At 39.0% G+C, this 14,967-nt stretch overlaps 1 protein-coding gene across 1 annotated transcript in view; it reads right to left on the bottom strand.

The window, feature by feature from the left end:
• Positions 1–4,451: 4,451 nt before the first annotated feature.
• hibch (3-hydroxyisobutyryl-CoA hydrolase) overlaps positions 4,452–14,967 on the bottom strand; it is a 43,959-nt gene continuing 33,443 nt past the window's right edge. The window contains exons 9-14 of the mRNA XM_026912610.3: positions 10,490–10,576; positions 9,299–9,357; positions 7,417–7,498; positions 5,860–5,979; positions 5,196–5,229; positions 4,452–5,070 (exon numbers count right to left, since the gene is read on the bottom strand). Coding sequence (XP_026768411.3) covers positions 4,955–5,070; positions 5,196–5,229; positions 5,860–5,979; positions 7,417–7,498; positions 9,299–9,357; positions 10,490–10,576 — 498 coding nt within the window. The 3' untranslated portion in view covers positions 4,452–4,954. The remainder of the gene's footprint in view (positions 5,071–5,195; positions 5,230–5,859; positions 5,980–7,416; positions 7,499–9,298; positions 9,358–10,489; positions 10,577–14,967) is intronic.

Genomic DNA, 14,967 nt, shown 5'->3' with positions numbered 1-14,967 from the left:
CTAATGGAATAACCGTGGCGATGAAGCGTTAGCTTGTTTGTACTGAGATCTTTGAAATCCATTTCACACTTCACAGTAAAAGCAGTGATTAGATGCTCTGATCCTGGATAATCTCCAGCTCCACTCGCATCCTTAACACCATTTTAACCGAGTCAGCAGCTCTTCTATTAACACCTATAGACCTGATTAGCTGAACAATGCGAGGTTATTTTTGTACAAGGGCACCTGTGTGTTATACAAGGTCATATTGGTTATTTAGGAAAAAAAAAAAAAAAAGCTTTTTTATTATATTTTTCCCACCTACTTCTGTTTGTCTCCTGTACTGATCCAGGCACATGATACACAGTTAGCCATACACTTGCTTTTGCCACGATGTCACTCTGAAGCTGAAGCACTGTTAGGAGGTTTATGGTATCAAAAATTAAAAAAAGAAAAAAATGAAATTGTTTAGTGGTGACTGATCTCTGTAAATAAGATGCAAAGAAAAATGAAAGAAAGTGAAAGTGATGCCAATAAACTGAATCAATGCCTTCCGAGACCTGCCTTATTTCTTCAGCTGATTATTAATTTTTCATTATTCTGAATTTTTCTGAATTCTTTAACAGACGGAGTGATGACGTCAGATTATGTGATGATGATCCTCTAATGATAGATTTGTGGTTACATTTGATTAAATTAAATTAAATTAAATAAATGTTCTGCTTATGTCAGGGTGGTTCAGCTATAAATAAAAATGCGCTGTTCTGATATCGACCTGAAACACAGGATCAGTATCAGATCGGATTTAACAGTTTTTCAATCCAATCCTTTTTTTTTTTTGAATGTTACACTGCAAAAAAAATGACAGCTTGATGACAGCAAGTGAAAATATCTTGAATGTAGTCAATATGAATATACTATACACAATATGTGTCTAGTATTTCCTATTTACATGATGAAAGAAAAACAAATATATGATTATTAAACCTATTACTAGACATTTCACTTCTTGTTTCACGTCTTGGCAGGTAATCTTTCTCATTTTAAGCATTTATTTCAAGAAAGAAGTGAAAAGTATGTTTGAATGATAACCTTACAATAAGACATTTTAGAAAATTTCTTCCATATTTCAAGATATTTTCACTTGCTAAGATATTTTTTCACATTGAAGTGATGCTGACTGACAGGAGAATAATTTGCACCATAAGAGGATAAGGCTAAAGTGGAGGTTTCTACAGCAACACATTTTAAACAGCTTCTGCAGTTTAATCTTACTGGAAACAGTCTGAGTATAGGATCAAGATCTAGTATACTTTAGTGCTTTTATTATATGGAAACAAAAAAAAAATGGAATTAGTGTATCTCTAGCTGTAAACAACAACAACAACAACAACAAAAAAAAAACCTGAAAAAGGTTTAACCAGTGGCAAGCCAGGGTTCTAGCTATTGGTCTGGTACTTTTTGTCAGTTCTTGTAGGCAAGAACCGCTGACTTGTACATGAGGAGGCCATCTGACTGACCATGCTGTGGTGAGGTGGTGCCTCACAGCTTGGGTTAATGGCTGTGCAGAATTTCACACGTTCCCCTTGTGTGGGTTTTCTCCAGGTTCTCTGGTTTCCTCCCACCTCCCAAAAGCACACTAATATGTAAACAGGTGATGCTAAACAGCCCCTAGGTGTGAACGAGTGTGTGTGCGGTGCCTTGTGAAACACTGGCGACCCATCCAGGGTGTATTCCCGCCACACACACAGTGTTCTTAGGATAGGCTCCGGATCCACCGTGACCCTGACCAGGATAAAGCGCCTACTGACCAGGATAAAGCGCCTACTGACCAGGATAAAGCTCCTACTGACCAGGATAAAGCGCTTACTGACCAGGATAAAGCTCCTACTGTCCAGGATAAAGCGCCTACTGACCAGGATAAAGCTCCTACTGACCAGGATAAAGCACCTACTGACCAGGATAAAGCTCCTACTGACCAGGATAAAGCTCCTACTGACCAGGATAAAGCTCCTACTGACCAGGATAAAGCGCTTACTGACCAGGATAAAGCTCCTACTGACCAGGATAAAGCACCTACTGACCAGGATAAAGCTCCTACTGTCCAGGATAAAGCGCCTACTGACCAGGATAAAGCGCCTACTGACCAGGATAAAGCTCCTACTGACCAGGATAAAGCACCTACTGACCAGGATAAAGCTCCTACTGACCAGGATAAAGCTCCTACTGACCAGGATAAAGCTCCTACTGAGGATATATGAATGAATGAAAAGGAATCTTCTTTAATCACCACTAATGCTGCGTTCGACTAAAGCTCGTAACTCTGAATGTCCAAACACAGACTGGGAAGGAACGTCCTCTCACCTCGGAAAGTCAGGAAGGTCTTTTCAACCCTGAGATGAACATGTGACGTCATATCAACATGGCTGCACCTCTTTTACTTTTTTCTCAACATCTCTTTACTTTTAAATGAGTCGTACTGTACGTTTGTACAAGCATCTGCTTTGGCTCGATCGACATACAGACTTATTTGCTTGTCAAGTCTTTAACACTGACTAGACCGAACGCTGTTTTGAGGAGGTAAATATACATCACTCATCACAGTTAGCTGGCTAAATTGCTGCTAACAAAACACGAACATGGAGGCGTCCTTGTTTTTCCTTTCCACATGGAGGTCGAAACTTCTGAGTTAAGCTGAACGCAGAATAACTGTTTACTGTTAAAGACACGCTGTGAACTTTCTTCAATCCAGTGACTACAACTTGGACCGAAAAATACACAGTATTACTCTGGCTGAAAGTTTTCCCACTGGATTTCATCCATCCTTCAAGATTCTTAAGCTTCTGGGGCTGAGTCTAGACGTAATGTTGAAACAGAGCTAAAACTCAGGAAGTTCTGAAAAATCATACTGTGTTTATAAACAGCGTTTTTGTTTCTGCTCCTCCTCGAGTACTGGTTCTGCATTGGCTGTTGGGAAGCGGCTAATCGTGCCAGCACTTCAGTCATTAGATTAGCAGCTCTGTCGTCTGCCAGAGAAAATCTCTCACCTACTCTAGGGACCAATTCATTAACCGGCTTTCTGGAAACTGAGGATTTACAGTCCAAGTTGGGGGGAAATTAATGTTTTATTTAAAACAGAGACTTTCTCCTTGGTTGTGTATAGAACTGGTTCAGGGGCGGAGCTATGAATGAGTTCAGTTTGTGATGTAACAAAAAAAAAAAACTTCATGGCTTGGGACCAATCAAGTCCCTGATGAAAGGATGACAATATGGTGCCTGAAAGCTTGTACGTCAATCCTGGATTATACTTTTAACTTTTAACTACGCATATACAACATGGCTTCTGCTCATCCTGTAGTCTGTAATGCACGTGTTCAGATACGTAATACAGATACGCAGTATAGTACATGTGACACGATCTCCGCAACCGACTTACGTCCTAATCTAGACAGTTATTCAGTACAAACACTAACCCGGCTTCCTATTACGGTGAGTGTTTGAATTTTAAAAACCTTTCCCGTCGTTTTCAAACATCTTTTTTGTGTTTTGTGTACCAGTCTTGGATTTTCCAGATCGGTAGATACGTTGGAATGTAAAGTCAGAGTTTTCGATTTGAGACGCGGATCATGACAATAATCACGATGACAGCAGAATGTTTTAAGAGAAACAGAAGAAAAGTCGTTAAACATTTTTACAGTTCGACTCTGAAACATGACTGACGGAGATGTTTGAGTGCTGATGCGCAATGTAGTGGACGGAGATTTAATCCTTCAGATGTACATAAAGTACGGAGTGTGTGAACAACGCTGCTCGCGATGCCACTGCTTCTGCATGAGCACGCAAAGTCACGTGTCAAGTATAAACCACGCCTTACACTAACTTAGCCAATGTTAGTGCTGCATGCTGTATTGCACGATTTTTAAACACTGGTCTTTATTTGTTATAATTTATCCTTTATTTTCTACAGCAGTATCCGTGACAACAAGCAAACTAAGAATTTCTTCAATCCTTGAGTCCTTGAATCAAATTTGAACAAAATTGTAGTTGTTATGGTGACATCATATTTTAACAGGTTTGGCTGCTGTTAAATAATAAAATCACAGAAAATGATGATGCAAAATGAAAACACTGACTCGGGACAATCTCCACCTAACATGGGCTAGCTTAGTCGCAGTTAGCTAGCAGGTTAGCTAAGCTAGCTAATGTTAGTCATATTAGGCTATTTGGGAGGCAGATGGACAGGGGGGCGGTCCCAATTTACAAATCTATGCACATTCATAAATCCTGGATAAATGATCCTGGATAAACCATTAATTGTAGTAATTTCTCAGATATTTAAAAACATGATTTATTTGGTTCTACACTTATTAGATGGCTTGCTTTTGAAAAAAACAAAAACAGAACCTTTTACTTCCAAATTGAGTTAAGTGCAAGCTGCAAAACAAATGAAAACAAAACCAAATGAAACATCATGAATGTATTATTATGTTGTTTACTGATTTGAGTTCTTATGCACACAGGATGATTCATATGCATTTGGTCACAACTGTCAGTTAATAAATGAAATAAATAAATCTTTTTTTTGTCGAGCCGCTTCATACTGCAGATTTATTATTATTTTTTTTTATAAAGGAGCTGAAGCGGCCACGGCTGATTTGCGAGGAGGATATAAAGCACAGTGTGGTGTGGAGAAGTCGAACAGGGGATTTCAAGTAGACGGGATGAAGAGAAAGTTACAGCCTAATAACTGAATGTTGAATCTTAAAGGAAGCACCATGTTCTTGTTTAAGCAACGAGTCAGCAGATCAGATGGTGCATTTTTTTCCCCTGGTTATTCCTTATTTCTGTGTAATTGATGTTTATTGCACGTCTCAGCGTTTTCTATTCTCAAACAGAAAGAACGAACGTAAAGTATGTCTGCTCGGGTTCCTGGCTAAACTACGGCACTATAGATGATTCTTTCTTCTTGCAGTGTTCACAGTTTGAGATCTTTTTCTCCCAGAGAAGCGAAGCTTTCCTCCACACACTGCTCCGAGACTTCAGCTAGCGTCGCCGGTTTCCACTTCGGACTCTGATCTTTATCAATTAACACTGCAAACAGACCAGAGGAAAAAAAAAAGTGTCCAGGATGAAACAATCATAAAATAAAATATTGAAATAAAATAAAATGTGTCTCTTTAAATATCCAAAAAAAAAAAAAAAAAAAAAAATCTTACCAGCTCTCACACCTTCGTAGAAGTCGTGACCTCTCTGCAAAATGAGCACAAAACAACAAATGAAAACTTTTCTACAAATAATAAATGACTAAAAAGGGAACGGTTTTAAACGGTTAATTAGCAGGATGACAACAAAATGACCCAGTTTTAACGTTTGAAATTGCTAATTCTTGTTATTGCGAGAAAAGCATCTGGTTATTGCGAGAAAAGCATCTGGTTATTGCGAGAAAAGCATCTGGTTATTGCGAGAAAAGCATCTGGTTATTGCGAGAAAAGCATCTGGTTATTATGAGGAAAACATCTGTTATTGCGAGAAAAACATCTGGTTATTATGAGGAAAACATCTGTTATTGCGAGAAAAACATCTGGTTATTATGAGGAAAAACATCTGGTTATTACGAGAAAAACATCTGGTTATTAGTCAATATCTTATGTGAAAAACATCTTGTTATGAGAAAAGCATGTTATTATTAGAGAACATCTCATTATTAGTAAATACCTCATTAATACGAGAAACGTGTCTTGTAAACATCTTGTTATTATGACAAAACGATCTCGTTATGCAAAAAAAACATCTAGTTATTACAAGAAAATCATCTCATTATAGGTCGCAAATAGCATAAAGGCAAAAGAAAATGTGGCTGCAGTAGAAGCTGTGACGTACCATACAGGCCTGGCTGAGTCTGTACTCCATCACCAGCACTTCCTGCAGACTCAGACTGGCTCCGGCCTGCAGCTGTCTGAAGGTGAGCTTCAGTGACGTCGGGGACATCTTCGACAAAGTCTACATCACCACAACACAGTGATCAAAAAATAAATAAATAAATAAACTGAACCTGAACGTGAAGAGCACGTTCTCTAGATCATGGGTCTCAAACTTTTTGCAGCCAGGGATTTATTTAACTGTAAAATAAATTCCAACTTTTCAAATATCCATCTCATTATTTAAACGTGTATAATAATATTTTGTCTATTTATCTATTTTAATTCCTGAAAACAGAGCAAACTTTATTAAAACTGATGTTAGAGAGTCAAGAGAGCAAAACTGGCCGTGCTCTCTGGGTGGGAGGGGCCTACTCGCTCTCTCCTTTCAATCACAGCGACACTAGCCAATCACAGGCGTCTGTGAGCTCATGTATGCACAAGAGGGCGGACAGCGCTTTCCTCTCACTGTGCTACTACTCTGAGAACCACTGCTCTAGATATTATCAGTTGCATCCTTCATATACTCATATAAACAAGTTCCTTATCAAAGTCAGCATGATGTGTCATGCTAATTTCCATTAGCCTTCCTCCTTATTCACAAAGAAGTGAGTCACACTCAAGTACTTTCCATTCCCCAGTGTCAATGAGTCACTTTACATACTGTTTCCACTGACACTTGGTCCCTTACTTTAGCTCAGTGCAATATGTTGTCTCATTTACTGTATGTTCATTGCACTGTATGGTTTATTGGACCATTTTTTTTTAAAGCTCTTGTGTATGTGCTTTGTATATTCTTGTACACTATCTGGCCAAAAGACTGTGCACCTCTGACCATCATACCCACATGTGGTTCTTCCCCAAACTGTTCCCACAAAATATGAAACACACAACTGTATAGAATGTCTCTGTATGCTGTAGTATTACAATTTCCCTTCACTGGATCTAAGAGACTCAAACTTGTTCCAGCATGACAATGCCCCTGTGCACAAAGCGAGCTCCATGAAGACATGGTGTATGAAGGGTGGAGTGGAAGAACTCGAGTGTCCTGCACAGAGCCCTGACCTCAACCCCACTGAACACCTTTGGGATGAACTGGAACACCGACTGCACCCCAGACCTCCTCACCAACATCAGCGCCTGATCTCACTAATGCTCTTGTAGCTGAATGAACACAAATCCCCACAGCCACGCTCCAACATCTAGTGGAAAGCTTCCCAGAAGAGTGGAGCTTATTATAACAGCAAAGGAGGAACCATATAATGGTTTTGGAAAGGGATGTTCAATAGTGTCATATTTGTGTATTTAATATTGCCATTCCATCGTTTTTTTGATTGTATGTACATGCAACAGTGTTGCTGTTGTGTTGTTGTGGTGTTAAGTGCCCACTGTGTTAAACACTGATCCATTTCTTCTTGGTCAGCTTGTACATGTTCCGTTAAACACTTTCTTATATATTAGTTAGGTGAGAATTAGGTGTGTGTTAGGTGAGAGTTAGGTGTGTGTCCATAAAACGCACCTCCACCTGCTTCTGTGCAAACGCAGACTGATCCTTCTGCAGCTTCTCCAGGATCTCCTCCACACTGCTGCCTTCAAACAGCCTGTAATGGAGACGAAGCACTAAGGACAACAACAGCAGGTCGACGTTCTCGTACACACAGCATGAAGAACAACACGTCTATAAAACACGCGAGTTGAGCTGGTGTGGTCTGCAAACGTAAGTCACCTGCATAATGCATTATAACACACTCAGATGTAATTAAGGCCTGAGTGAAACAGGTAAACATGGAGTTTGTTTGAACATTAGTTAATATTTTGTTCGGTCAAACCTCCAGGATTCATTTTATCACCCTAACAGCAATCTATCATCTGATTACTGCTGATAATTTTGCTCCTTTTATCAGGAGTGGCACTGTACTTTATACTGAAACAATTCTCATTGTGTGTCCTGGGTTGAACTTGTGTGTGTGTGTGTGTGTGTGTGTGTCCTTTATACAAGCAAACTAGAAACTAGAGATGAAAGTCCATATATGGAAATAAGAGTAACTCTGACTGGATGATACATTGAAAGAGGGTGTGTCTCTAAATCCATATATAGAAATAAGAGTGACTATAAGTGGGTGTTTCTTTAAGCCCAGACATGTGAATGCTGCTGTGTGTCTGAATCCATATATGGAAATAAAAGTGACTCTAAGTGGGTGTGTCTTTAAGACCATACAAGGGAAAATGGGTGAGTTCACATATGGAATGGCTATAATTGTGTGCGCATGTTTAAGACCATATTTGGGAATGTGGGTGTGTCTCTGAGTCCATAAATCGAGGTAAGAGTGACGCTAAGTGGGTGTGTCTTTAAGATCATACATGGGAAAATGGGTGTGTCTCTGAGTTCAAATATGGGTTCAAATATGGAATATTTGACTATAAGTGGGCATCTAAGACCATACATGGAAATGTGTGTGCATGTTTAAGACCATATTTGGGAATGTGGGTGTGTCTCTGAGTCCATATATCAAGGTAAGAGTGATGCTAAGTGGGTGTGTCTTTAAGACCATACATCAGAAAGCAGGAGTGTCTTCAAGAACATACAAAATAAGTCTTTAAAACTATACATAAGAGTGTGGGCATGTCTTTAAGATTATACATGGAAAAGTGGGCATGTTTTGAGTCCATATATGGAAATAAGAGTGAGTAAGTGGGTGTGTCTTTAAGACCATAAATGGAAATGTGGGTGTGTCTTTAAAAATCATGCGTGGAAAAGCGGGTGTGTTTTTGATTCTGTTTTTAAAAGTAAGCAGGAAAAAGGAAGTTGTTTTCATTCAAATATATATATATGTACGAATGCATCTTCACAGATTTTCTTAGCCAGTGAGCTAGCATGAGGAACCTGAGAGAATTCCTGAGAAAGACCTATTCATAAACATTTATTCAATTCACTAACTGTTGTTAACGTTTCCAGAACATTTCCACATCACAGAGCTGAGAGTTTCATCTTTCCCAGTTTCCGCTTATAAACATGGATTATTTTTACATTTATTTAAAAGTAATCTGTGGTTTTGTTCTATTTTTAGAGAAGAGAAGAGACAGAGAGAGAGAGAGAGAGAGAGAGAGAGAGACAGAGACACAGAGAGAGAGAGAGAGAGAGAGAGAGAGAGAGACAGAGAGACAGAGACAGAGAGACAGAGACACAGAGAGAGAGAGACAGAGAGAGAGAGAGACAGAGACACACAGAGAGAGAGAGAGACACACACACAGAGAGAGAGAGAGAGAGAGAGACAGCGACAGAGAGAGAGAGAGAGAGAGAGAGAGAGAGAGACAGAGACACAGAGAGAGAGAGAGACAGAGACACACAGAGCGAGAGAGAGAGAGAGAGAGAGAGAGAGAGAGAGATGGTGTAACTTTACCTGTCAATGGCTTTAGTGTGTTGCTGCAGGACAAATGGCTTCTCGGCATCCAGTGTGCTCTGGGTACACGAGACAATGTTTAAACTAATGAGGAAAACGATTCTGCCCTTTTACTTTCTAAACAACACGATTTGTATAAGAGACAAACAAAACACTACAACGTTACAATGCTTCAGGATGTTACAATATCAACATTTTGACCTTAACACCACAGTAATTCCTGTAGTAACTGTAATAAATTGATACTGTGGTAGAAAAACGCTGCAAATATGAACAAAACATTTCCTTGTCAAGTGATCAGCTTTATATAAACCGTCTTTCTGCCTTAATTTACGTTTTCTGAGTTTTAGTAACTCTGCATGGCTGTGCTTATTTTCCTACAACAGCATGACACAGTGTTTTATAATGAGGATGTATATAAGCTGTTATAGATTATCTAAATACACACAGTTACTGAATACAGTTTTGCTTTGTGTATTTACATCATGTCTACTGCCATAAAACGTAATATTATCTAATAACAGACTGGTGCGGTGATTAATTTCCATCCATCTGAGAATGCGACAGGTGGTGAGCTCTTTTCCCTACAAGTGCTCCAGATTAACAACACAGAAAATCTTCACTACTGTATTTAGATTCTAACAGATACATATATACAGGCATGCAAAGAGATGACACTCCTCAAAAGTGTCAAATACGCTCAGAAATATGCTAAATTATGTTAAAAATATGCGTTAAAAGTGTGGCATGTTGTATTTCAGGAAGATTCAGAGTGTTACTCTGTAAGTGTGTGTGTGTGTGTGTGTGGGCAGAACAATGTGGAGTGTCTGAATGCTAATGTGTGTTTTCCCCTGACAGGCATTGCAGGAAAGGCGCATGACATCAGAGCTGTTATGAGATTCCAGCTCCGCCACACACACACGCACACACACACACAAAGAGAGAAATGTGGGGTGCTAAACATCATAAACCCTGCCTGACTGAGCCAATAAACCAGACTGCAGTACGATAAACATCGGATAAGCCAGACCGTGTTAGTTATTAAAACCTCACTAACACCACCGATATGTACCGAGGACACAGTGAACGCAGCACGTGTACACAAACACGCCTAAAACACTCGGGTGGAGAAGCTGCGAGTGTGTGTGTGATCTGTTTGGGAAGCAAACAAAACAAGCCTCCATCACTCACCTGCTCCTGATAAGAGTCGAGGACTGCAGCCACGTCGCCGACCGAAGGAGACTTCAGACCCACCAGATCCTTCTCCAGAGCCGAGATCTGCGAGGAGACATTCACATTAATCTCCATCAATAAATATATCCTGCTACTGGTTCACTAGGTCAAGGACTAAGAATACCATCAGTCTAAAAACTTCTGTTGGGGAGGTTAACATAGTAACAAAAACTCACAGACAACACAATTTTATTTATTTATTTATTTATTTAAAGTGCTAATTTACACTAAGTGCTTCAGGAAGAGGTAGGTCTTTAGGACACACAGGAATTTAATGCTTCCTGTCCGGACACAGTGGGCCTCATCTATCACACACATTTTATTATTTTATATATGGACTGCACTCTCAAGGTTATTAATTTCTATTACACACACAAATGTAATAAACATTCTGCAAAACGCTTTCATTTCATATTAATGATCAATCCAAAACGATTATAGAAATTACGACATAAAACACTAGCCATTCAACTAAGGCAAAAGTAACAGTGCGGTAGAAAAGGAGGAAGCGTTAATGTGTGTGTGTGGTAGCTACCGCGCTGCAGTGGCTGAGCTGCATTACTGGAAGATTTAGCGCACACCGCACTTTCATAGTTTAGTCGCCGTGTTGTCGTTTTCTCTGTAATTCTCGGTAAGCTTTTAGCCTTTTATGGAGTTTTGTGGGCATGGCTAAATGTAAATCAGCAATGCTTCTGTAAATCTGATTGAAATTTACACAGAACATGACTAAAAGTCTGATACATGAGGCTCAAATAAAACCGAATATGACAGCTGACTGCTTATATAACACCATGGCGGACTGGCAGATAAAGGCCACATATGTACAAGAGATTTAAAAGGGTTGTGGTGCTGCCTGAGCCTGAGCCTGCTCTCGAGCACCTGTTGTGCTTCTGCTGTAGGAAAAGAAAGTGTGACGTGTCACATTGGAACTGAATATAAGCCGTTACGATACCACATGATTATATGAGTTGGTGATATGATCACACTGTTCAAATGTGCAATATGTTAATTGCAATACCTCAGCTACTTTACTATCTTAACTGAACAGATCTGATCATTTATGTTAATATTTTTATCCTTTTATATTTATGTTATCCCTTACTCCTTTTTTATTTTTATGCACCATTAAGAGTATTTTTATTTATTTTTTTTATCACTTTCATCAAAGTCAGAAGTATACATACACTAAGTTTATTGTGTCTTTAAACAAAAAGAAAACTTCAGATGATTCCATTCTGAGCTTAAGAAGCTTGTGATAGGTTAACTGAATCCATTTGAGTTAATTGGTGGCACACCTGTGGATGCATTATAAAGGCACACCTCAAACACAGAGCCTCTTTCTTTGACATCATGGGAAAATCAAGAGAAATCAACCAAGAAAAGAATTGTGGACCTCCACAAGTGTGTCTCATCCTTAGGTGCAATTTCCAGATTCCTGAAGGTCCCACATTCATCCGTTCAGACAATAATACGCAAGTATAAAAAACATGGGAATGTACAACCATCATACCGCTCAGGAAGGAGATGGATTCTGAGTCCCAGAGAGGAACGTTTTTTGGTGCGAAATGTGCGAATCAACCCCAGGACAACAGCAAAAGACCTTGTGAAGATGCTGGCTGAAACTGGTAAGACAGTGTCATTATCCACAGTAAAACGAGTCCTGTACCACCATGAGCTGAAAGGTTACTCTGGGAGGAGAAATCCATTACTTCAAAACCACCATAAAAAAGTCAGACTACAGTTTGCAACTGCACTTGGGGACAAAAATCTTAATTTCTAGAGACATTTCCTGTGGTCTGACGAAACAAAAATTGAACTCTTCGGCCATAATGATAAACGGTATATTTGGAGGAAAAAGGGCGAAGCTTTGAAGCCTCAGAACACTACTACACACTACTTCCCAACTGTGAAGTATGGGGGTGGGAGTATAATGTTGTGGGGCTGCTTTGCTGCAGAAGGGACTGGTGCACTTCACAAAATAGATGGCATCACGAGAAAAGAAAATGATGTGGATATATTGAAGCAACATCTGAAGACATCAGCCAGGAAGTTAAAGCTTGGGCGCAAATGGGTCTTCCAAATAGACAATGACCCCAAGCATACCTCCAAATTAGTTACAAAGTGGCTTAAGGACAACAAAGTCAAGGTATCGGAGTGGCCATCACAAAGCCCTGATCTCAATCCCATAGAAAATTTGTGGGCGGCACTGAAAAGGCGAGTGCGAGCAAAAAGGCCTACAAACCTGACCCAGTTACACCAGTTCTGTCAAGAGGAGTGGGCCAAAATTCCAGCAAACTATTGTAGAAAGCTTGTGGAAGGATACCCAAAACGTTTGGGGGCAATTCTACCAAATACTAAGGAAGTGTATGTATACTTGACTTTGATGAAAGTGATAAAAAAAAATAAATAAAAATACTCCCTTGCTCGAATCTGACATTTAACAAATGCAAAAAATATGTTAATATTTATTGATCTAAAACAGAAAAAGTGTACTCTGATTTAATGTTTGACAGTAAAGAAAAAAAAGTTTTTGTGTTTTTTTCTGAAGTGTATGTAAATATCTGGTTTCAACTGTATCTACCTATCTACCTATCTATCTATCTATCTATCTAACTATCTAACTACCCACCCACCTACCTACCTATCTACCTAACTACCCACCCACCCATCTACCTACCTACCCATCTACCTCTCTATCCACCTACCTACCTACCTACCCATCTACCTATCTATCCACCTACCTACCTACCTACCTACCCATCTATCTATCTATCTATCTATCTACCCACCCATCTACCTATCTACCCATCTACCAATCTACCTACCTATCTACCTACCTATCTACCTACCCATCTACCTACCTATCTATCTACCTATCTAAAACCAAAATGTATTTAAGACATTTTAATGTATTTAACCCTCAAACACCCATAATCATTTATGAAGAAACTTTAAAACCTGGATTATACTTGCTTTTAACTACACATTCACGTACGCAAGATGGCTGCTGCACATATTTGGAGTGTCACGACCTCAGAAATTAATGTACGCATCTGCATGGTGCGATACCATCGTAAATACTGGGGGTTAGTATAGCACTAGGTCCACAACTGACAAAACAAACTAGCATTGTGTCTCCAATCGCATACTTAATTACTATTCCAGAGCATTGCATTATGGTTAGTGTTTGAATTTTAAAAACCTCTAATGGAGAATTTAAACCTACAGAAAGCTCTGTTGTGGATTTTCTAGATTAGTAAATACTTTTGAATGTAGGGTCAGAGTTTCTGATTTCAGATGCAGCTCATGACAACACTCACAACAACAGCAGAAACAGTTTCAAAGAGATGGACAGGGATGTTTTGGCTCTATCGTGCCACTCACAGTGGACGCCGCTTTTAATCTTGCAGATGTACAAGCGAGTATGTGAACAATCCCGCTTGCATTTCCTCTGCTCCTGCAGGCGCATGCAAAGTCATGCATCGAGTATAAACTGGACTACATCTTGTTGATCCTGAATGTGGTTTACATAGATGCTAAGATTGCTAACAAGAAAAACCTAGCCGGTAGAGCGAAAAAAACAAAACAAAAACCCTGAACTTTAACACAAAACCCTCACGTAAGATAGAGAACAGTACGGCTCCATACTAAAAGCATAAATAATAAAACGTAATCAAATGACGAAATCTGCAGAAATGTTTGTAGTTCTCATCAACGAGCTGAGTGTATAAGCTTACATTTTACAACTGTTACAAAGTAAGAGACTGGTCAAAAGTTCACCGGGATAAATTTGGCATAAAGTCAAAGTAAACACAAATGTGTGTCTTGTGTCTTTGTGTCCTTTTAAAGGAAATTATAAATGTTAAGCTTAGTTTGGGTTTCTTATTAGTTAACAGGGAACCAAAAAATACCAAAAAATAAAAATAAATAAAATCGGTCAATAAACACAGCCCTTGTGAAATTATGGGAACATTATATTATATACAATGGATCTAAAAAGTTTACACACTGCTGTTAAAATTGCAGGTATTTGTGATGTAAAATATGAAACATAAACAAGATAAATCATTTCAGATCTTATTTCACCTTTAATGTGAAATAGCAACCAACAAAATTGACAAAAAAAAAAAAGTGCCAAAACAAATGGGGGAAGAGAAACATACTGATACTGAGATCATTTTTAGCTGCACCACTCGACATGATGTATGATTACAGCGATGTTATGAGGACAACCCCAGTGTTTATATGGAGCAGTTATATCATAAACAGCAGGATGTGGTTTATAAATGATGACAGAGGTGAGGAGTGGAGAAGTACATCATTTCCTAACTTTCTTACTGTTATTTTGTAAACGTAGCAGTACTGAACATGAAAGAAGGAAAAAAAAACAAAAAACGATGAACCCTGAGTTGATATTTTTATCTTGCTCTGTACTT

Source organism: Pangasianodon hypophthalmus, chromosome 5 (assembly GCF_027358585.1).
Source record: "Pangasianodon hypophthalmus isolate fPanHyp1 chromosome 5, fPanHyp1.pri, whole genome shotgun sequence".
NCBI lineage: Eukaryota > Metazoa > Chordata > Actinopteri > Siluriformes > Pangasiidae > Pangasianodon > Pangasianodon hypophthalmus.
Note: the sequence above shows the minus strand (reverse complement) of the source record. Positions and strands in the feature narration are given on the sequence as shown.